Consider the following 22,745-nt stretch of genomic DNA (forward strand, 5'->3'; position numbering starts at 1 on the left):
GCTGTCTACAGCCAGTTAGTGAAGCGACTCCATCTCCATACCATCAAATCCATCAAATCAAATTTAGCGGCCATCGCGGCGGCTCAACGCGCTCAATTCCATTAACCTGAACTCTTGCACGCGGGAATCAAACAGCTGTTGGTGAACGAGAAACCATCTTCCATAGCTACAGTTCGTACAGTTCGTTCTCGCTGAATTTGGTGCGACTCTTACCTTTCCCCTGCTGCCATGTCGATGCAATGTTATGGAACTGAACAACTTCGAACAATATGCTTTGTATTTGTTTAGCTCCATGCACACAACATATGCTGTTCTACGAGCAGTAGTATGGCCCTCTGAGTTCACAGTTGCTCCGACTACTTCAGTGAAGTATATACATGTATATATTATAAAGCTCTACGTCATTGATCTGTGCCTTCATTCATGTTGTTTCGAATGACGATTTTATTGACACCGCACGGCTGGGTTACTGTGCACCAAATAGTTGAAACCGGTTAAACCTGGAAGATGTTGTTAGGTGTGGACATACGCGTATACATGCATGCAGTACTGGTAATATAAAACTGTACAAAACACTTTATCAGTGGAACAGATGGGAAGTCAATGCTAAGTATTTTGCTAGCTACATCATCGTGCTAGCTATTGGGCTAGTTATTGGCTGTACACGGATTTCAAAACAAATCATGACGGCATCCTCAATGTGCGACTATATTCAACATTATGCAGAAACTGCCTTGTTGAAGACTCTGGAAAGTATTGTTGGTCCTAAGGTAAGCACTGTGATACTTCTAATTTTTCTTTTTACTTACATCATATTCAATTGCAAATGATAGTGTAGCACTAAATGAACGCTCATATCGCAACATTCAAAAGTGTACTCTGCAGCGGATGATGTCTCTATGTTGATCTATATTAATACATAAAGACAACAACGTCAAGGATCACGGAGCAATAACCCTATTTAGAAAGATCGAAATCCACTAGTGATGGAAATCCAATTAAGCTCCAAATGTTACGTGTGTTTTTGATTTATGAATTACGCGTGCGTATACTAAGAGTTTTGATGAATTGCGCCTACTACTTGCGTCCATATTCCAGGATCTTCTTATAGAGACATCTCTCATCAAGTGTATGGATAGTATCGCAAGCATTACAAAGCTACAGGCTACCGGTGTGGCCAAGATCTTTAAACTAGAATCAGCGTTACCACCAAATTCGTCTAGGAAGTGCGTATTCATTGTTAAAAGCAAACTTTCGTCAATAAAACAGGTAAGAGTACATCATCCGTATATTGTACTGCGTATATAGGGTGTTGCTAGTAAGATGTCATTTCAATTGGTAAACAGTTGGCCAACTGTTTGTTTTGCTAGATCTATGCCTGACAAGCTCTGTCAACGGACAACTGACTAGTCACAAGCAGTAGTTGTTGTTGGCTATTTTTCCAGGTGTGCACAGTATTATCTAGTAATGCCCACAATCGTGAGTTCTACCTCCTAGCGCTCCCACGCTTGACAGCTGTTTGTTCTACCTTGATTGAAGCAGAAGGCGTTTTTGGGCTAATTAACCTTATCTCACTTCCGGTAAGTTCAACATGTCCGTTTAGGGCAATAGCTAGCTGACTACCATACGGAATTGAAGTTTTTTTAAAGCGTCATTTAAGAGCACCACTTACCAAAAGTGGACACGGCAGGATAGGCTGATATGAATCGCTAGGTGGACTGAATCAAGATAATGTCGCCAATTATTTTATTTTCATTGATTATTTAAAAGGTTACGTTGATTCTCGTGGACGAGGACGTCGCATCACTTGAAGAAGACTCGTTCTTTAAAGACGTGTTCTTGCACAGTGATTCAAGTCCACTGACTTCAGTAACCATGTCACTTTGCCAGATGGAGGAATTCGCTAAAATCCTCCATGTTACTACATTAGGTAAGAGTAACACAGTTCATACTCTTCACTAACACACCATAGTAGGTAGCTACCTTGGCCGTCAAGACCCCCTACTGGCAGATCCCAGGGGATCGACATGAATAATTCGAGCTTGTCAATCACCGAAACGAAACTTGCCCTGGTTTAAACGCCAATTGTGTAACGTTTTCCAGGGGAACAAAGCCACTCCGTTCGGCGGCAATGGCGGACGTCACGATGGAGCCATGGACCATCCTCTCAAAAGTTTGTCATAGACCAGCTGATCCTGTTTGACAGGGACATTGATTTAGCATCTTTAATGGCTACCCAAATGACTTACACAGCCATTCTTGACGATCTTTTTGGTATGTAGTGAACACTTTCAAAGTAAAACTACAGTAATGTTTAAAGGAAAATACGCGTTCATTATCGGTATATCTGTAAATTGCATATAAGGAGCAAGTTGAGACTACAATATACCATGATATTATCAAAATGCCCGTTTTAGGCATAGAAAAAGGGAAATGTATCATTCCCAGGACGGTGACTCGAAAAGAGGAGCGGCAAGTGAAGCTGCGCGACCCCTGCGACACGTTTGCGGCAATTAAAGACAAACACGTGTCGGCAGCGTTCGGCGTTCTCAGTAATGAGAGCAAAAAGTTGATTTCCAAGAGCGACGTTAGTACTCCCCAGTCTATTTCGGGTAAGCAGTAGTCGCTCGATTGTCTTTCGAAGATTTCGAATCGCAATTACGACGGTCATATTGTTGTTAAGCTACCGAAAAATTCAGCAGATATATCTTAGATCTACCTGTAGAGATATATCTGCTGAATTTTTCGGTACCTTAGCGATATATATATATAAGCTAACAGCAGGAAGAAACAGTGGTTCACACTGGAAATGTACGCAGTAAGCAGTTTTCAGGTTTGAAGAAGAAACGGTTGCAGGTTATGATTTTATAGCGTCTGGTGTAACTTTTCATATCGAAATGCCCAGGTGCTGTATTTTTTCCTTTGATATACCCTAAGTTCTTTTTTAAAGGCCAAAAACGTTATAATCTGCACCTTTCGGTAATTTAGAAAAGTAAAACCCTCAAGCGAGGCATTTTCTCAATTCTTGATATCCTAAAGTCTATAAAGGCGCAAAAAAGAAAAATGTTTAGACAATCAACCATGTGTTGTGGCTTTCCTCTATTCCGTTTCAGCTATGAAGCACTTTGTTAATGTTGAAGTAAAAGCTATAACAAAGCTTCGAAATTCATTGGCGCTCCATATAAGTGTCTGCGAAGAAATCTCCCGAAAAAGAGGACAGGTAAGTTCTGTAATCAACGATGCAGGGATTTGCTAAGATAAGGACTTTATAAAGTATAATAACTTTATAGGTAAACATAACCTTTTGTTTAGCAAACTCGTTTCTTTTTCATTGTACTATATAGAAATCGTGCAGTATGTGTATATGCGGAAACTAAGTAACATGCATCAGTTTCTTGTTCCATTTCCAATCACATGATTCACTTTAGAACATTGCCCTAGACTGATATAACCCACTGTTGAAAATCTGGTACAAGAATGTTTTCTGATCTATGTTGAAACACAAGCACTATTTGAGGGGTGCTCTATCTGGTAGATTTCAGTCAGCACAAGTAGTTGCATTACATCTAGTGTTTGACACAATACCTTAAACAAGCCTAGCGGGCTACGAGGATTGTTAATCTGCACCAGTAAGAGAGGTGCTATTCTAGATTCGGGTAGAAAAGCATACGTCTGCTTTGATTAGTGAGATTCTGGTGCGGTAGTTACTCTGCTGACAGGTTTATTTACCTAGTTAATCATTAGGACTTATATTTATCATGCTCTATACTATATATTAATGTTTACTTATCCTTGAGTGAATCTGTCTATCGTTAGGACTTCGACGTCGTTCGTGCCGTGGAGCAAAATCTGTTGCAGGGGGTAGAAATGAAGCAATCAATCGAGATGATCAAAGAATCAATTTGTAGGTTAGTTATTTTCATTGTATCTTTTTTTGGAAAAGTACACACTGCAATTTATTTAAAGGTAGAGAGTAAATGCTGCAATTGTAATACGACTGTTCTTGCAGCTCACGTATGAATCCGATTAATAAATCAATCTACGTACCCGGCAAGTGCAACCAGTATCTATTAGTTGATGACCGCTTTATCTTAACCAACGATAACGATAAGAAACGTACGCTTTTTTACTTTGACAATCTGTTGACTTTTCTAGATAAGATAAATATTTGGTTTATCTTGTGTGTGAGCATTTTCGTAAGTTTTGAGTTTCGTGCACCCCGTCGACTTTAAACGCTTCAAAATTTGGAACGGATTGTTTTAGGTTTACGACTTCATCTGAAATTAACATTTTGTTATGTAATATGAAAATAAAAATGTGAATGAGCTATATTAGCAAACGAACAGGTTTAAAGCCTACTTCGGTCCCTGCGTACGCTTGCGGGGTTTGAACCGAAGTTAATTTATTTCATTTACATGATCCATCTACTGACACACTTCTACATTTGCGTATATTTTAAAATAGAGCGTTATGTTTATCGTAGGTTATTCTGTCACTATTCCAGTGGTAAATCGTGGGAAGTCTGCCTTCGCCTACTGTGCCTGCTTTCTTTGGCTAATGACGGAATTCCTTTAGGACAGTTGAAACCGCTACGCACGGCTTTTCTGCATCAGTTTGGGTTTCATTACCTTGGCGTGCTGCAGGCACTAGAAAAGCTAGGGATCCTGCATGAGGCTGCGCCGGTTATTAGCACAGCCCAAAGCAAAGTGAGCGTATAATTAGCGCATGTATTATATGGTCTTTAGAAATGTAACAAAAATTCATGTTTTGTTGTGTTTATTCAGTGTTACTGCCATATATAGAAATATGCTCGATTATAGGTATTATGCCCCTAAATATCTAAAATTTTGTTTGATTTTTAGAGTGGTTCAATGATTAGTAAAATGGCATCCAGTGCAAGCTTACTTGGCCTAAAGGAGTCAGCTTTCATCGTTCGTGCACGTCGCCTAGGCCTGTCGTCGTCGACGGCATCGGGCGTTGGCGGAAATGGAGGGCGTACGCATAGCGCTGGCTTCGTTTTCAATGACCTCTACGTCCCATTGGTTGTCAAACTGGTAGAAGCTGCCTACCAAGGAACACTTGACAACTTTGCTAAAATTAGCGGTAGGTTGAACTCATTGTTTGGATGCGCAGATGTCATCATAGAGTTAGTCGTCCATCAAGCAGACAGCTGCTACATAAACGTCTGAAGGTCTTTTCAAAAAGGGATTTTTGCGAGGAGCTTCGAAAACACCTAGAAATCTTCATTATGACTTGTGTCGTATTGCACAGTTATTGTAACTGATCACCTAAACATATTTTGTTTTATCGGAAAACTAAAATACGCTGTTGTAATAGGTCTTCTGCGAATGAAAGTGTACAAGAAAGCACTTGTCAAAGCTGTGACGGAAAAATAGTCATTCAGAATAATGTTTATTGACTGAAAATATTGAAAGCCTCTCTATATAAATTGCAGATTTCGATAAGGGTAGCTGTAAACCCGTTCTGTCCTACTACTAAAATCACTAACTTTTGAATGACGTGTTTACTCTGTCCCCAGGCGTTGGATCGCTCTCAACGGAAGAATTGAGTACTAAACGATCTTTCGGGGGAACGCCATCATCGGGCGATCTAACTGGTGCCGGAGCTCGACCACGAACAATTCTCGTGTACTTTATTGGTGGAGCAACCTTCGGTGAACTTGCGGCACTACGACTGGTGTCAAAACTCCACGGTTTTAATATACTTTTTGCAGCCACTAATGTTTGTGGTGGAACGAGGTTCCTTAATAAACTTCTCTAGTGTGCTTAAGAACTGTGTATAGTTTGTTTCTATAGACCAACTGATTATTTGTACCGGCTCGAATTCCTGGACGTAGGTGTAGTGAAATCGTGTAATATTATGCATCTATTATATAATAGTTTCGAATAGATTACCCTCGCATTTGCGAATCATATAGAATGCGTTCGCATATTGAAAATCTAATTAAAATTTTGCCACCGAAAGACTGCAACCCGGATAATTCTACTTTATAAAATTATAAAGTTTTCCGTACAGAAAGGTTTATAATATACACAGTTAATCGAGGTTTAGATCCAATAGTACTATCTCGCACAAGTACATATAATAAGATCAAACCTGAGAAGGAACAGGAACGGGATTTTTGCAAATGCTGTTAGTTAATATTGTTAGACTATTACTACTAGTTATTACTAATATTACTGGTTAGTTAATACTGTTTTTGTGTATTTTTTGTTCGTTCTTTATTTGTTTATTAATCACTGAGAAGAGCTCGAGTAATTATTGGCACAGATAATTAGATTTAACATAGTTCCCCGGAATACCTAGTATTTAACGTGGAGCCCTCATCACAACAACAAACCCTCATCTTTTCTAGTTAGCTATTCATTTTCGGCTGTCGGTAATTATATATAATTAGTACATAAGTCAACAATATGAAAGTAAGAGTATCTACTATTGGTAGGAGGTATATTTGATTGAATTAGAAGGTAGACACGGAGTTAGTATGGACCTTCCGAGCGATTTTATTTTCCTAAATCACGTCCAGATTTTGTGAGCAACTTCCCATATTACAGGTTTCGACTTTCTGCGTTTAACAGCTCAGACTGTCCATAAATTGTGCGAAGACATACAGTTTATGGACGTTTCGTTTAATAAGTTGATTTTGCGCCAAGCCCGTAAAGCCAAGAACTGGTCGCACTTTATTAAAAGTCGCCACACTGAGACAGCCACAAGACAGCCATATCCAAACCTTTATACACAGCTCGAAAGATTCTTGGCGGTGAAATAAACAACAAAGATATCCACATTCGGTTCAAGCCGGGTTACGTCTTCAAATTATGGCGAATTCGTCATACTGCTGCCTAACTATGGCGTAAAAGTTACTCCAGTCGCCTATAGACGGACCTAAATCAAACTGGCTGACACAACAACATAGTAACAAAAAAAATTATCGGAAACCAATAAAAAAAATATCTATTTATATTAAAGTATGTCCACACAAATACTTTACAGTGGCCGATATTGGTCGTCAAGCGTAGTCGGAGCCTCAGCCGGCTTCAACTTGATTTCTTATAGAATATCTCATACAAAACTCTCAACATCCACAATTCTTTATTCCTCCTAGCCCTGGCGTAAAGAATTAAAGCTGCAACCACAGAAACTTGTATCGCGCATATAATATACATATAGAGTAACGCTATTCTGAGAATTTAATACGTAGAAAGCTTATGGCAACCTATCAATCGCGTGCAACTATTTTTCGTGAGAATCTATAGGTAATCATATTAGTTTACCATATATTGTGGTATTGTGATATTGTGGTTATTTCTATTCAGAAATATTTATAAATATTTAAATATAACAAAAAATGTTTATTCTCTCAAAATCAACATAATTGCGATTTAGACCATTCGACTCAACGATTCCAGAATAATGGCAGATTGATCACTTCATCTACCAGTGAAAAAATATGGATATACGTTAGTGACCGTATGTTATACTCACCTTTAGTTAAAAATTATACAACTCCGAATATAGGATTATATATTATTCGACCGTGACACGCTCTTAATTAGCTTTTGTATTCTATCATGATGTTTATCGATAAAGAGGCGTGCGCGGCCGAAGTGTACATCAAGTAATATTTTATTCATCGCGTACCAATATGACCCAAAAAGCAGTTCACCTTTGACCTTGAAAGCAAGGCTGAACACTGATAACAGCTATCGCCATGATGTCGGAAACGTCTTGATAGATGCCCCTTCAAGCTTGAAAACATTGAAGGCAGATTTTCGGTCAGTTTTTTAACCTGGCTTTCGTACAAAGCTGGTATAGGGTTCCTAATAATGGATTTTCCGTATTTTGTGTGCAAATTAAAGTTCAAAGCACGCCTTAAAAGAGAACCGCACGACTAAGGTTCATATTATTGTATTTTGTTAAAAATCATCATTTACAGTACGAAAAGGAACGTATATATCATAAAATCTTCTCAAGGCTCTAATATGCTGAGTTGTCTGTAACTTGGGTTTTCATAGATTTTATTGCAACAGGTATGTCCGAGAAGTGTCAAAAGAGGCGATAGCGCCCCCAAACGATTCAATTCGAAGTACCTTACTAACAGAACTATTTGTTCAAAATCGCCTCAACCTAGATAAGCACTGAATAATAATTCGCTTTGCATAAGATACCTCTTGCTTTATTTTTAAATCCTGCTAAGGTTTATATCTCTCGCTCGCGAGGGTTTCCAAGGTAGCTGTCAGGTTACTGTAGCTCTAATCGTGTTTTCAGAAAAAACGACTTGCAGACTGAGCTGAATAGATCGATTTACCCTATAGAGCTTGGTACTATTTATTTGTCTTCTTCCAACAAATACACTTAATGAAGATATTTAACAAGGTTTTGGCTTCTTTGAACTGGAAACGATATAGGGAATAAACATTTTGTTTGTTCTGCATCCCACAAAAATGATGAGTTTAGTAGCAGATGGTTAACTGATTCGTTTCAAGTATGAGAGTATCGCATATGATTTTGCATTTTTTCATGATGCATTGAGTTTAAGTAATTTTCAATATTCAATGTTTCTGGATTAAAAAAGCGGGTTTATCATGCCTCCTATTTCGATTTTGCGCGTTTTTATGCAATCCAATAAGTTTTTATCCAATTATCGAATCACCAATATAAATTCAGCTCTAAACCTACGCAGGTTATCAACGCTCGTTAGCTACAGATTATGCAAATGATAAGTGTCAATCTCCTCCGCACGATCGAAGGATCGCAGCCATCAGAGGCGACGTTGACGCTAAGAGATAGCTGTTCCTGAAAAATGTGAATTCGTCCGTTTTGACCAATCGTTCCTGCTACCTATACTAGGGTTTTTGCAATAGTTTAAAAAAACAATTTGAGTTCTGCTCGTAAACGATTTGAATCGAATGACATATGCGATATTTTCGTTACGCTGTATCGTTTGTAGTTATCTGTAATATAATTCATTACCTGCACGTTTGTTAAGCTGATTTCTTAGTCAAGTGACCAAATATTTTCTGCTTGAATCACGGACGGCATGTGGATCACGCGAATTACCTTTATCACACGAATGAACTACGTAAATGTGTCCCTGTATATATCTTTTACCCAACTAAAGAACAATGTTTAAAAGTAAAAACAAAAGTATAGATTCTATGACTAAATTTTACCGTGGTTGCTTACGGGCATGCTGACGGCGAACGGCGTACTTCATTTAGCGTCAACAAGCCCCATACGCTTACTACATGTATGAGCTGCTCCCCTTCTCAGCCATTCGTAGGGGACAAGTTTTCGGATCGTTGCATCTATGTGTTCTTGAGCTGTGCGATGGGGGCTGTTTCAAGACGGTTTTTGCGTTGTCTATACCCGACATAATCCTATTCTCATCTAGTCCAATTGCTCCTTTTTCCTAGTTCTGTTAAGATTTTTCGTGAGATTAATCAATCTTGCAAAGAGGTTCTTGTCTATGCTACTTTTCCACTAAAATTGTGCACTAATCGTAATTTATTACGTATTAAAAAAATGTGCATAAGTCGCAAGTCAACAGGCTCGATTGAACATCTTTCGGTTGCAAATTTGTACGCCAAAAATAGCGGCTGGTGTCCTATTAGGCTCGGCCGTTTATTGTTATATGATTGAAGGTGGAATAATAAATTCTATTGCGCTATTGTATTGTATAATCTGTCATAATTATAGGGCAGATCATCTTCACGGGATAGCATTAGCCAAGCTATTCAATAGATTACAATCTTGCACAATATACTAAGCCTAGGTTTGCGACCTTTGTTACTCAGTGCACCTTTCGTGTTGTACCTGCCAAAACTGAAAAACATGCTTTAATCCAAAAGACTATTCACAGTTCTCAGTTCAGCTTTTTTTTTTTTCTTTACTAGACGGCATGAATTTCAACATCTAATAGCTCTTATTACATCTTTCGGCACACTGACATTACCAGTGGGTATCGATGGGCACTACGATCGTCGTATGCATAATCCTTCGACAAACCCTTCAATGAAACATGTACTCATATGCGTTATCATGCGTGCACATACATGATTCCCAACGTTCGACATCTACGGCAAGAACAATCTTTGCACTCCTTTCAAAGCCACCCCATTATCCAGACGAAGACACGAATTTGTGGAGAATTTATTTGGAACAGCAGACGACGTGGGGCCAACTGCTTATTTGCCAAGACTTGAGGTGTTATTAGCAAAAAAACAGAGGGAGATTGGTAGCCTGTTTGTTGTCGCGATACAACAGTTTCGTTTCGAATAAGGCAAGTAATAGATAGCGCGGCTTATTTTATAAATACTAGCTATATTTTTTGTCGTGGCGTCTTTATCTGCTTCAAACCAGAGTACTCTCATATTGAATTTTCTGTAAAACGCACAAGTTATATGCGTTGTACAGAATTCTTGCTTGTGAATTCGTGCTATACCCTCTGTTTGTTTATGATCGGTGATACTGTAAATGGATCTTTTTCAAATAAACCTCATCGATTTTATTACCATTGCTAATCAATAGAAGAATAATTAACTCGTATAGATAACCGACATTATTATGACCTTTTGCATATACGCAGGTAGTCAAGAAAAACGCCGGAAACGCGCAAACAGAGGAACCGTGATTAAATGGCTCCGCTGAGCAAGCTCAATCTAAAGGCTGGATTCGGGAGTACCAGGAATCTTGGTTCTCGAACAAGTTCGAACGACTTTGCAGACTTCGATGCTCTTTCATGTCCCAACACGTTTGACGACGATCCAACTGTCGATGAGTTCTTTGAGCAGCGTCAAGCCAAGGGTCTCGTAGCCGGCATTGTGGGACCTTTACAACAGCTCCCGCGATCGCAAGCATCACAAGAACAGCAACGAAAAAGTCAATTTCCAGAAAAGACGAAAATTCCACCGAGAAATCAGACGATTGAGCTAAGATCGATCAGCAAGTCTGTAGTTCGGATAAAGTCGCCCGCGTAAGCCTATAAAAATCCATTGTTGAATATAGCCAATGATATACTTAAACATGGTTCAGTGTGTCTCCACCGAGCAACACATGAAACACATGAGCTTCAATCATGAAACTAATTTATCATTGATATAACTGATTTTGTTCCATGAATTAAGCAGAAAATACGTTATTAGGATAGCCGAATTATTTCACATAATTCAGTAGTTCATACTGTGACTTTGTGGAACGCTAATAGGCTAACGTAACTGGTTGTTTTTGTTTGTGAAATTTATTATATTATTTGTAGCGACGAGAGATCATCATTTTTAATTCTGTTGTTTTAAGTTCTGTTACAACTGTAAGAATTATTTATAACTGTAATAACAATTCGGACAATGTTCTACTTAATGTAGAAAGGGCAAACTTCGGTGAGATTAGTACGTTACTGAGCGATAACCGGGACAACAGCAGAATTATCTTGATGATCTTTAATTTTATTTTTAAAAAATGCGCGTCTTCGATGCTTACCTGAGAAATTCATTCGACGATCACTAGCATACAGGTTCTCCTTGCTTCCTAGCCATCATCTTTACCAAGTTTGACAAATCTATGTGTTTTGCTCAGGCAAAGAAAATACCGGACAAGGCTTAGGCCGTTTCGTGTGCTGTTTTAGAATTTGAGTCTGTTTATATTCATTGTTATTTAATATTATGTACCCTATTCATTTGATATCTTGTGCCTGAGGCTATGAACTGACGAATTCACGTGTCATAGCTAAGAGATTCAGAAATTTAAGCAACGGCGGGACTCACAGCTGAGTCGTTCTGTTTTACGTGCTGAGCATCTAAAGCAGCGTAATACTACTAGGAAAGTAATAGGATAGCGTTGCGATTATGTTGATGGTTGGTTGTTATACATGTTAGTGCCGTTTATTCGGAAGTAGTTTATTTCACAAGGAGATGATTCGCCAAAATGCTTCTTTTCGGCTTGTTGTCTGTAGGCCCATTAGCGATCCCGTTTTGCCCAACAAAGAACGCCAAGGTTACTTTTCTAGCGTAAATGATCTCTCGTCTACACAAGCAAAAACTGCCGATAAACATCGTACGATAGCGGCTGCTTTAGCGGAGTCAGCCCGAAAAGGCATTCAAAGGTACGAAAAGACATCGAGAACGCGTTTTTCAAAATAAGAATTACGAGCAGGTTGCGCATGTAGCAGCCTTAACGACCCCCTCAATGGTATCGCAGAGGCCTAGACACCTAAGCCTATATGTTGAGAAACTCAAAAATGATCAGAAATTCACCGTAAGGAAATGAAAGGCGCATTGACAATAATATATTGCATGTTTTCGTCGGCAGGCGTAGTCAGAGCATCCGTGAAAAGATCATGTTTCGACGGCCACCTCCTGAGAAACCAATTCCGCCAGAAGATCAGCAGGCGAAAAATAGCGTCAGTTTGAACAAATATAACCGTTCGTCATAATATTTCGAAGTTCTGACTTTAGAACAATCCTTAAGATCAATGTCGCTTTATCTTTGTTAGTCTAACGTCAATTATTTAAGGCACAAATTAAGTTTAAGTTATAACACCAGCGAGTTGTCGCTTATAGGCTTCAAAGGAGCTGACACCGGTAACTCCGCTCGCACTATTAGCCCGTCCACGGACGCCTCCAAAAACGCGCCTCAAACGCATCACTCGACCGGGACCTGGTAATACCCTAGTGAACCCATTATGCCTTCCTGAAGATAGAATCGATACTGCCTGCAAACAAGGTACCACTGACATGCTCCAGATATTTTTTTCGAAAATAGAGACTCATTTGGAGATGATCTGATCAACTTGTCCTCGTGTTGCTAATAGGCTAAAACTATTTTTAAATTATTCCCATCCCAAGATACGTTTTAGAAAAATTTTACTGTATTCTGCTGTTTTGGAGCCTTTGTGATTCATTTGCAAAAAGGAAATTATTGAATACTTTTATCTTGAATGCTAGATGTTATAAAATGAATATGCTATAACTGCCCATATTGTTCATGAATATAACTTTTTAGCAACGCACGGCTATCGAGTTATCCCGCAGCCCAGGACCTTGACACAGAAGGTCTTGAAACGCCATGTTTTAGGCCGATGGTCTCTTCCAATGGCGTCCGCTCTTGTTGAAGAGGTAGATCCTGACGAAAATGATGGAAAAATAGACGTAACACCACTTCTTACCCGTCCAGCTCATGGGAAGAAAAAGATTATACCAGCGCAAAACAACAACAACCTCAAGAAAGCACCTACCCCCAACTCATCAATGGTATTTTGCTGGCATGACATTTTTCGCCTCAACTGGTAGAGCCGAGGGGTCACATTTGATGTCGTCCCCTATGTCAAGTAGCCCTAGTAATGTTTCCATGTTTACCCCGAACATGTTGCCCCCGTGCTCTTCTGGGCCATTTGTAACTTCAATAACAAGCGTGTTTTAAATGAAATTCGGAACCGTTTTTCCAATTTTTCTCGAACACTGTATCTAAACAATAACAGATATTTATATGCAAAAATATCAGTCTTGATGGGCATGCCATTTATATATCTTATATAATATATGTTAGGGTACGCCATAGGCCAAATTAAGCGCACAAGAAGATACGACTTTTCAAGATTCCCAGAGTTGGCATTACCCAACACGCAGTCACAATGACATGTTTCTACACAAAGTTATTACGAATGACAACAAGCAGTGTCTCCACGCCCCTATGAAGCAGAAAAAAAAAATAGGTAACTCCGGGGATATGTCTAAGTTCACAGTTAAGTTAGGTTTCCATTAAGACCATGATTTAGCAGGACTAACAGGGTCTTGTATACCGAAGCTGCTTAAGAAGAACAAGACGGTCAGTCAATACCTATAAATCGGCTACTTGCATCTCAGCAGAAAAAGGCTCGATAGAGGACGCCAATTCATCTATTTTTAGGATAATGTCAAACTACACGTGGCGAGGTCGGTGAAGTCGCCCAGCGAATGCTTGAGTGGGAGATCCTTTTAGCGTATTTCCAGGCCCCACGCTATTGGGTTACCATTTTTTCCGCTACCGATGAGAGTCGCAACATTACAATCGACTGTGAAAAGAGCCTCAAAACCTTACTGGCCTAATTCTTTGACGCCAAACCTGACAACTTCTGGCAGTAGCAGTGAATAAATTAACTAAAACATGAAAGCAGGTTGAGGAAAATGGCAGCGAATACATTTCTTGGTATTACAACTTGGTTTATTGCTGGACTTCGGCTGAAATGCTACGTTTTTGATTAGTTAGAAAAAAAATCCTTATACTATGTAGTAACCACTCTCCTGTTTTATCTAATATAATAGTTGAAGCTATGATAAAAATCCTTGCTACTTTGTTAATCCAAAACATAATAGTAGTAATGAGAGTTGTGTTTGCAGGTTCGTGCCAACTCGCTCGTGGTTCTTACCCCAAAGCGGAAGAAGTCGCTGGTCAAAGGAATACGTATTCAATTTAACCATAGAGGTATCTAAGTCAAATGATTATAGCTTCTAGGAGTTTGGAAATATAAGAGCTCTAACGGTAGACGTTTGTGCGTTTTGCTTCTTGAAAGACCTAAAGAAAAAAATGGCATTATATTATGAAAAGAACGTGCAAGAGTAGAATTACCATCATTATTCAATCAATCTGACGATCATTGTCATTAACATAAATTAAAAGCTTAATTTCTAAAAGGCAGGAATGCCAATGATTACGAATTGCACCAAATTAGTTTTGGCGCCATTTGCAGATTCGCTCCGCAAGCTTTCTTTGAGGAAAACGATAATAGCTGGAAAGCAGCCCGTATTGCCGTCGAAAAAGAAGCCTATCTCTAGCAAAACACGGAACCCCTACGCCCACATAAAGAGCAAAGTCGGTAAGTTCATACATAACACCCAATATGCCAGCCTACACGTAATATACTACTAGATTACCCATCTCTTTTGTGTTGCTGCAATGATTCAACGAGATCAGCACAACATTTTTTATTCAGAAAACGAACGCTTTATTCGGCCGTGTTATCACTGTGGAATTAAATTTTGTGGCTATATGACTCGACCTCTAATAACTTTTAGGGTCCTACGCGCAACAACCTTGATGTAAACTTTTTTTGTACGAATTGTAATACATCTCACACTAATCGCAATGCACGAGCACATCTCTGCTATAACTGTAATTTTTCAAAGACCCATCTATGAGGTACTACCCACTAAGCGCTGTTCGTTCCTCGCTGACAAGCAGGAGAAGTTTTCCGTTCAGTGCTGCCGAAACGAGATGCTGCGCCTGAGAAGCGTCCTGCGAAAGAGAGGCTGAACATGTCGAAGTTGAATACGACTTCCGGTTTCTCATGTGCGAACTGCTCCACGGTCTCTGTACCTAGTTTTTCTACTGTAATGGCAGGGGCTAGCTCAATAAAAAAGCGGGTCCCATCAAAACTTCGTCAAAGTCCGTCTATAACTTCGCCGGCGTCAGGTGCGATTAGACGCTAGGGTTAATTTATATAACCCTAGCATATATATATTATATTCTATATAATATGCATTATAAGAAAAAGATGCTAAAGTTATACCAGTGCGAATTGTTGAAAAGACCGTGCACCTCTAGTACTATCTTGGCTTCATCATTATGTTTTCCGGGAGCTGATCAAAAGGATGACAAACCCAGCACCTATTCTTCCAGCTTAGACCGTTTTAACTGGAAAAAACATACCAGTCATTGTTCAAGACATGCATAATATACTGTGACAGTATTGAAGTCGAACTTTTTTTTAACGTGCTGGATTATGCAAATATTTGTTGTTGAAATATTAATATTGTAATTCGGATATTCACTATAAGCATTTTCATTGGTAACAGCTTTCGGCGGAAACGGCAGTTACCGTAATCCAAACCCGCCGGGAAAAACACTCGCGCAGCTTGTGAAGGACTTTCATCGCACCCCGCCAAGATTTCGGTAGGAATAAATCTGTACCCTACTTTTTACAGATTTAATGTCATCAATCTAGCAGTCCACATAAAAATATCACAACTAGACTCATGAATATATTTACTGAAGTGCTTCCTCTAAACTTTCTAGATATTTTGATGAAATCTGCTGTGTCAGTTATGTTGCTACTACTGCTATACTAGATAGCCTATCAGAACCCTGCGATAACGCTAGATACACAATTGGTTTCCAGATCTCAACGAACCGATACTCGATTTGTAAAGAGAACGTTCATCTGAACGAACAGCGCTGCTCAATTTGACAGCGATTGTCACATTGTATTGTACGGCGCTATACGCCTCGAGTTCGGTTTAAGCCATTGCTTGTAATCGTAACACGAGGGACTTCCTTAAAATGATGGTATACATAGAAGACTGAAAAAATAGCTAATTGTTCAACGTGACAGTGACTCATGTTTAACGGCATCATCGTTGCAAGTTGTCCTTTCATTAATGGAACTTTTTTGTTTTTTTTTTTGTGTAATATATTGTGTTTATACGGGTTAGTTTCGAATACGTTTGCGATAAGCGAGTTGAGTAAAAATTGCACATTTATATAATAATGTGTTGTTTACATAACGATCACCTTTATATCCGTTCAAGACTCATCTGTTCAACGGACTTCCAAGTGCTATTGAATCCCTGACAGGTGCTTTTCCAGATGTCAAATACGCTCAAATGTTACATACATTTAAGAAATACAGAAAGGAGAAATACATTGCAGCACGTTGATTCTGAAAGACGAATATAGCGTTGGCAACGATGGAAGTTGATAGTTTGCCTGCAAAACTGTACGAGTTTGTATTATTGAACTTTACCTAACGACGCTGAAGTAGCGATAGTTTATTACCTTATTGCATCCCGTAATTCATTGAATCAGTTGCGATTTCTATGATTTGTAATCACAATAATAAATCACGTATCGTCAATAATATACTATAGTACTTTAAAATGTTATTATTTACAAAGCTTTAATACGGCCACCTTCATGTAGTACCCTTATTTTAAAAAAATGCTGCTCGTATCTTCGCTCTTTTCATTTGGCCAGTCAAAATCACCCTTGTTAGACAACCGCTCAGGTAGATAGACGATAAAAGATTTCGATTACTTACGATAGCACTACCCTCTGATGATTCCTACCTTGATTGGGCGTTGGGTACTGGTCAGTTTTTCTCAAAGCTATTTGTTGAGTAATTCATTTTGGACTTGCTTTGTGCTACTCAAACACTCATTCCATACATTCTAATGTGAAAGAGACCATGTGTCTGACATTGATTGACAGCACATATCTTGCAAAAAGTGCAGCAATCTCCTGCAGTGCTGCATCAGTTGGCACTTGCTTGAAAAATGATTCCAATCGTTCTAAACGTCTCAACCTTTTTTGAGTCTCTGTAGAATACAGTAACAACAATGCAATATAGACATAATGGCACACCTATGGAAATTTACGTAGGGATCTCAGTGTTTTTGACTGTGTTACATAGACAGAATGCGCCGCGGTAGCTCAACCTAGAAGGAAACATTCAAAACTGCACGCGCTGTCCATTCAACATCAGTACCGCACGCTGAAGGGGCTATCAGGCTACCGATAGGACCAAACGCTGTGTGGGTCTTGGCACAGAGGGGTGCAACTGGTTTCAGTTATTTGAATAACGTTTATTTCGAGTCGCTGTTAGTTGCACCTAAAAAATGATGCTTTCGTTGTATACCATTCGCCGGTTCTAATAATAAAACATCATATCAGGCATCATCCTGATGTATTTCTGAACATCACACATGCGGCGTTAACAGGGGCTACCATGACGGAATAGATGAGAAGAACAGCATCGGCACAATACTGCCAATCATTGATTTGCTATTAGTTCAAGTTTACCAACGTTACGCTCCGCTCGCTAGATTACATCTAACATTGTTTTAACGACAATGTTTAATTATTGAAAGCTTCTTTTGAGGTTTGAAATAGCCGCCGCTGATTTTGTCAAAGAAGTCGACTTTGAACTGATCTAGTCAGCAAACGTATTGAAAAATACCTGAGAAACACCTGGTTGGTAAGCTTTTGAAATTATAGAACATTTTTCGTATTGGAAGTATATGTGCTTAGTCATTTTTTGCTCGTCATTACTTTTGCTTGAAGACTTAAGCACCGGTTTTAGTAAACATATGCAGGTTCGTGAATTGATTTGGGACAATCCATTTTTAGACGATAATAGGATCGTTAGAGTTTTTTTTTGTTTTATAACGAAGATCCAATTAAAATTTGGCTGATTTCGAGTAGCTCGTTACGGTGACAATAGCCGAGCAAAGTATTTTTCAAATCATTTTCTTATCTTTATAAATACAAGACGCGAAATCTGGTTAATTTAGCAGTTACGTTATTACAACGCCATCTTCACTAAGGCTTTCTGATACTTAACTTGGGGCGAGAGCACGTCTGGAATATTCAAACTATTAGATTTATATTTTCATGTAGAAACAAGCAAAGATTTTACATTACTCAGTTGCAGTGATGAGGGTAGCTGGTTTGGTATTTTCCATCATAATCGCATACTTCAATCGACCGAGCTATAACCAGTAAAAAACGTCAATCTATGATATTTATTTTAAATAGCTTTCAAGCGTGTGAAACAAAAGTCATCCATGATTGTATCGGTGAAACCTTCGAAGCCAACGATAGTACAGCAGTGATGATTGCTAATCGGGCGTTGTGTGCTCCGACGGCAAGTGCGTCATTGACGAACAGGTAAGAAATACAGATAATGACGAGCCAATATGTTCCCTCGACATTTTTAGAAGTAAATCATAAATGGCCGTCTCGTTCTAGTCCAACATAGAGCGTTGCGATCGCACGCAACCCTACTGAGAATAGCCGTCGAGATACATTTGCCAATTCAGGACGTCTATTGAAACATCCACAGTTGGTTCGAATGTTCAGCGGTGTTAAATATTAAGTATTTTATTGATTATATTGACTTTCAGATAGATTAATACGTAGAAAATATTAGCCAAAATGGGTATCTAAGAGTAAACCATCATCTGCCCCAATCTGATGGTGTCGTAGAATCCATTTGTCCTAGTATTAAACTTCTAATTATTCATCGATTAATATAATCAGCTAGAAATATTTCTCGTTCACCTCTAAAGGCATTCTTCGACATATTCACGAAGTTTTCCTGCGCCCCAGTAAACTTCTCCGCATTGTCCTGTCATAGTGTTGTTAGCCACAAGTTCACACTAATTGCCCCATTCGTTAATGGACATAACGGACTTCAACCAAATCACTTGCCGGCTAGTTGCTACTCCACGCATCGCCTATTTTTAGCTACTCACGTATCGAAGCCTTGCTTTGAAGACGTTTAGACGATAATAATAATAATAGTACTAACCATCGAAGGCAGATTCTTTTAAATGAAGCTAGTAACAATGACTCATCGACAGCAGATGTCAAAAGTGTACACGAGCGAACTATCTACAGAAAAACAGTCCCCTAATTATCTAATGTGACCCACGGACAACTTGGTATTAAGTTGACCAAAAGGTGAAACTCAATAAGCAAACGTCCGCGACGCGGCTATTGCTGTATCGATCGATAGGATCCTCTTATTTTGAACATATATATTAATAAAAGGCTTCAATATCGTTCAACGTTGCGCGCCGTTTATTTGAAAGTCTACCGCCCTGTTGTCTTTCGAGTCCGGTGGTTGGAAAACCCTCCTGCGATCCTCAGTTCATAGAGCATTGCAAGCGCAACGAATTGCACAGCGTTGCACCGAAATGTGTGTGGTCTAATTGTGATAACATGTCTCCAATGTTGATCCTATTTCCATAGTTCTCTCAGTTGCGGACGTGGGCGTACTTGTCAGTCTCCCGTCAGTCACTTCTCTTCAGACACACCTGAACACTTTTTTAGGAATAGGGATGACGTATCTAGTGATACATAAATAAATAGATTAAGATGAATGTCCGTTTAGATGCGTCCTGGCCTCAGCTAGTATTGTGCGAGTCTCCGACTAACGCACTAGTTCTTTCCACAAGGTAGCGGCGTTGAAGTTACGCAGATATAATTCTCACTATTATTCATTGCTGAAAGTCTGGTAAAAAGGTTAGCTTCTCTCGACTATTTCAAAAACGGTCAGTAATAAATAAGTTCATTGTAAACGAGAATGGAGAGCTATCTTAACTCGAACGGTACCAACATCACCAGAGACTAGCCTTTGAGTTAACTTTGTAGTTGTGAGCTTATATGTAGGTTTAACCTGGTAGCAATAGTAATCATTTGTCAGTTTAAAGTGGTTTTATATGATGTAAAAGTAACTTCAATGCGAGCACCATTTATGCACCTAGTTCCCTGCTATATCCGCAAGAAATAAGGTTCTAGCCAAAAGCTTTGTTTTTAAAATGGAAATCTATACGATAATGGGGTCAACAGACTGTCTCACATACTTAACCTTCCGATAGATCTTATTTATGCGGAACGACACAGCATATAAGAACTAGAAAAAAAAAACAATTTTTGGTTAGACGCGTACTTCATTTTGTCTGTGATTAATGTTATCGATTAATTTTATTATATCGATTAATGTTACGATAACATTAATCACTGACAAAATGAGGTACGCAAGTTCGGCGTGGTACACCACTTTTTACTATCTCGATGTCAATTCTGCAGTTCTAGAATATTGGTTTTGTCCGGGCGTATTAGGTCAGCGCGGTTGCGCATTCGATTGAGTCCTGAATATGCTTATATGTGGAGCCAGTTGTGGCCTTCCTGAAGAAAATCTGTTGTACAAAGCCTCAATGGCCAATTTCGGCAACACTAGTACGCTAATCAATAGCTTAACTAATCAAACTCCACATGACAGCTTATTTTCTATATATATATATGTAAAGTTACTACGTAGTTTCAAAGGCATAAGTGCCATCTACTTCTACTAAGCTTATTAGTAATAGTAATTATCATGTAGCAATGGACTGTCCACGAGGTGTTACACGTTTTTCGGTAAAATTTTAATGCTTCCACTCATAAATGGTATATTAAGCGATAATGTTCTTGGGAATGATATATTCTAGTCAGAGCTGATGACAGATCTCACATTTTTAGGAAAAATCACCTTACGTATTCTCTCAAAAGAGAATATTATCGATTATGATTGATCCTCGACCCGAAGCGTTAGTGTCGTCGAAACAAACCTTCAAAGATTGATTGTCAAGAGCTATTGATTTGTAAAACTGGTAATACTGGAAATAACGCCGGTTAGGTATAACACCTTTAGCACTGACGAAAATACATTTTCGGTACTATCGTATTCGCCCTGGCCATCGAATCTAAAGTATGGGGCTCAGCCTATAATAGGAGGCCAACTGCTGCAGCACGTTTTTTTGTCTCTCTCTTTTAGAGAAGAGTTTAAAAGTTATTAGATCAGCCTAGCAATAGACAACCTGGTAACCCTTTCTCTTAGTGACACTGAGTGAAGGGTCTTGTTTATGAAGCATTTTTTAACCTTCGTCACTTTCTTGTAGCGAGAAATCACCGTATTTAGGCTCACTTCAGTCAACCTATATACATACCAGGCACATCTGAGAACACGATGAAGACATGTATATTTGTTGTTGTCCGCGTCTATTTTAAGTGTAGTTTTGTTCAGCTTCAGTTTCAGTGACATTAAATTAAAAAACAAAGCCCTTTAGTGGATACTCTCCGAAAGTCGGAATATTCATGGATTGCCTCTTAAACTCGATTCCAAACAGAAACATGATGAAATTATCAGCAAATCAACGCTCTTATGTCAAGGCTTGTTGAACCCACGTTTAAACACGTTAATTTCAAATTTGGGCTACTCGGCGGGGCTTATTCCAGAGCATGTGTAAATTCTCAGGCAGTCGATTCTGCAATCATTGGCTAGTACGAGCCTGTACACCACCTTGCTGCGAAGTCCTTTTGGAAAATTGAACATTCAGAGCATCAACTAGAACCAAAATTTTGCTTCGACTTATAATAAACCTACGGATCGTCAACAAATTCACGATTTGCTAAGCAGCAATTTGCTACTTCGTTCTTAAGAAAAGTAGCAAACAGCATCAGGCAATTTTCTCCGTTTTATTATCCATCAAAAATAGGGTAACCATCTTTCGCAACGGCGCAATTGAAATCGAACGATTGTCAGAAACACACTTTTGGTCGGCATTGATCAATACCTTAAATTCGCACTGGTTGTAATTTGTATTTCTTGCCAAACTGCGCAAAAACTTGGTGCTGGTGCTTCTTCATAAATGTTTGCCGATTTAGGGTAATCCAAGAAATTTATTATAGGTGAAAATGACGTCCTTTTTTTTCGCCATTATAACTCTGTTTGGTTGTAGAGGAACTGGCTTACTTCTAGTCTAAACTCAGCAACCTATAGCATTCTACCTACGGTAGAAAGCTCACCGAATTTTGTCTCAATTTGCTGAACCACTCTACCTGACCGGACCGACAAGTCTATTTCGAACAACTTCGTTTCGAGCCAAAAAGGCGAGCGTTATACATTGGATGTCTCTACGATTTGACTAGGTAATACTAATCATTTTTACCAAATGACTTAGAAACATGTATTAACAAAAACTAGCTGTTTTTCATAAATTCGGGTATTTTGTCTCGTCTATCGAGTTCTAGCACCCCTTAAATATACCTTAAAATTTCAAAATACTGTAATTAGTAGGTTTATTGTACATGTTTCCATGATTATACAGAATGTAAGGAAATTTTATTAATAAACCCGAAAAGACGGAATG

At 38.9% G+C, this 22,745-nt stretch overlaps 3 protein-coding genes across 5 annotated transcripts in view; 2 read left to right on the forward strand and 1 right to left on the reverse strand.

The window, feature by feature from the left end:
• The first annotated feature begins 95 nt into the window (after nt 1–95).
• On the forward strand, nt 96–5,793 carry LOC111262411 (vacuolar protein sorting-associated protein 33B). Its single transcript, XM_022836651.2, has 11 exons — nt 96–770; nt 1,099–1,269; nt 1,446–1,580; nt 1,771–1,930; nt 2,104–2,274; nt 2,418–2,612; nt 3,114–3,220; nt 3,817–3,908; nt 4,505–4,706; nt 4,863–5,103; nt 5,540–5,793. The coding sequence occupies exons 1-11, from the start codon at nt 684–686 to the stop codon at nt 5,779–5,781; spliced, it is 1,803 nt and encodes a 600-aa protein (XP_022692386.1). The 5' UTR covers nt 96–683; the 3' UTR covers nt 5,782–5,793.
• A 4,359-nt stretch (nt 5,794–10,152) lies between these two features.
• Nucleotides 10,153–16,921, forward strand: LOC111262404 (uncharacterized). Of its 3 annotated transcripts, none has more exons than XM_086969098.1 (11): nt 10,153–10,307; nt 10,614–10,996; nt 11,972–12,121; nt 12,328–12,418; nt 12,579–12,678; nt 13,021–13,268; nt 14,394–14,478; nt 14,726–14,869; nt 15,235–15,465; nt 15,849–15,945; nt 16,172–16,921. In XM_086969098.1, the coding sequence occupies exons 2-11, from the start codon at nt 10,659–10,661 to the stop codon at nt 16,215–16,217; spliced, it is 1,530 nt and encodes a 509-aa protein (XP_086825224.1). In that variant the 5' UTR covers nt 10,153–10,307; nt 10,614–10,658; the 3' UTR covers nt 16,218–16,921. The 3 variants fall into 3 exon arrangements, with proteins under 3 accessions (XP_086825224.1, XP_086825222.1, XP_086825223.1); XM_086969096.1 differs by having other exon boundaries at nt 10,154–10,307; nt 12,579–12,741; XM_086969097.1 differs by having other exon boundaries at nt 10,156–10,307; nt 12,579–12,741; nt 14,744–14,869.
• The window catches only part of mRpL20 (mitochondrial ribosomal protein L20), a 28,311-nt gene continuing 20,529 nt past the window's right edge, over nt 14,964–22,745 (reverse strand). Inside the window, exons 4-5 of the transcript XR_015311904.1 lie at nt 15,563–15,687; nt 14,964–15,288 (exon numbers count right to left, since the gene is read on the reverse strand). The gene's annotated coding sequence lies outside the window, so the exon portion shown is untranslated. The remainder of the gene's footprint in view (nt 15,289–15,562; nt 15,688–22,745) is intronic.

This window comes from Varroa jacobsoni, unplaced genomic scaffold (genome assembly GCF_002532875.2).
Source record: "Varroa jacobsoni isolate VJ856 unplaced genomic scaffold, vjacob_1.0 scaffold_659, whole genome shotgun sequence".
Classification (NCBI taxonomy): domain Eukaryota; kingdom Metazoa; phylum Arthropoda; class Arachnida; order Mesostigmata; family Varroidae; genus Varroa; species Varroa jacobsoni.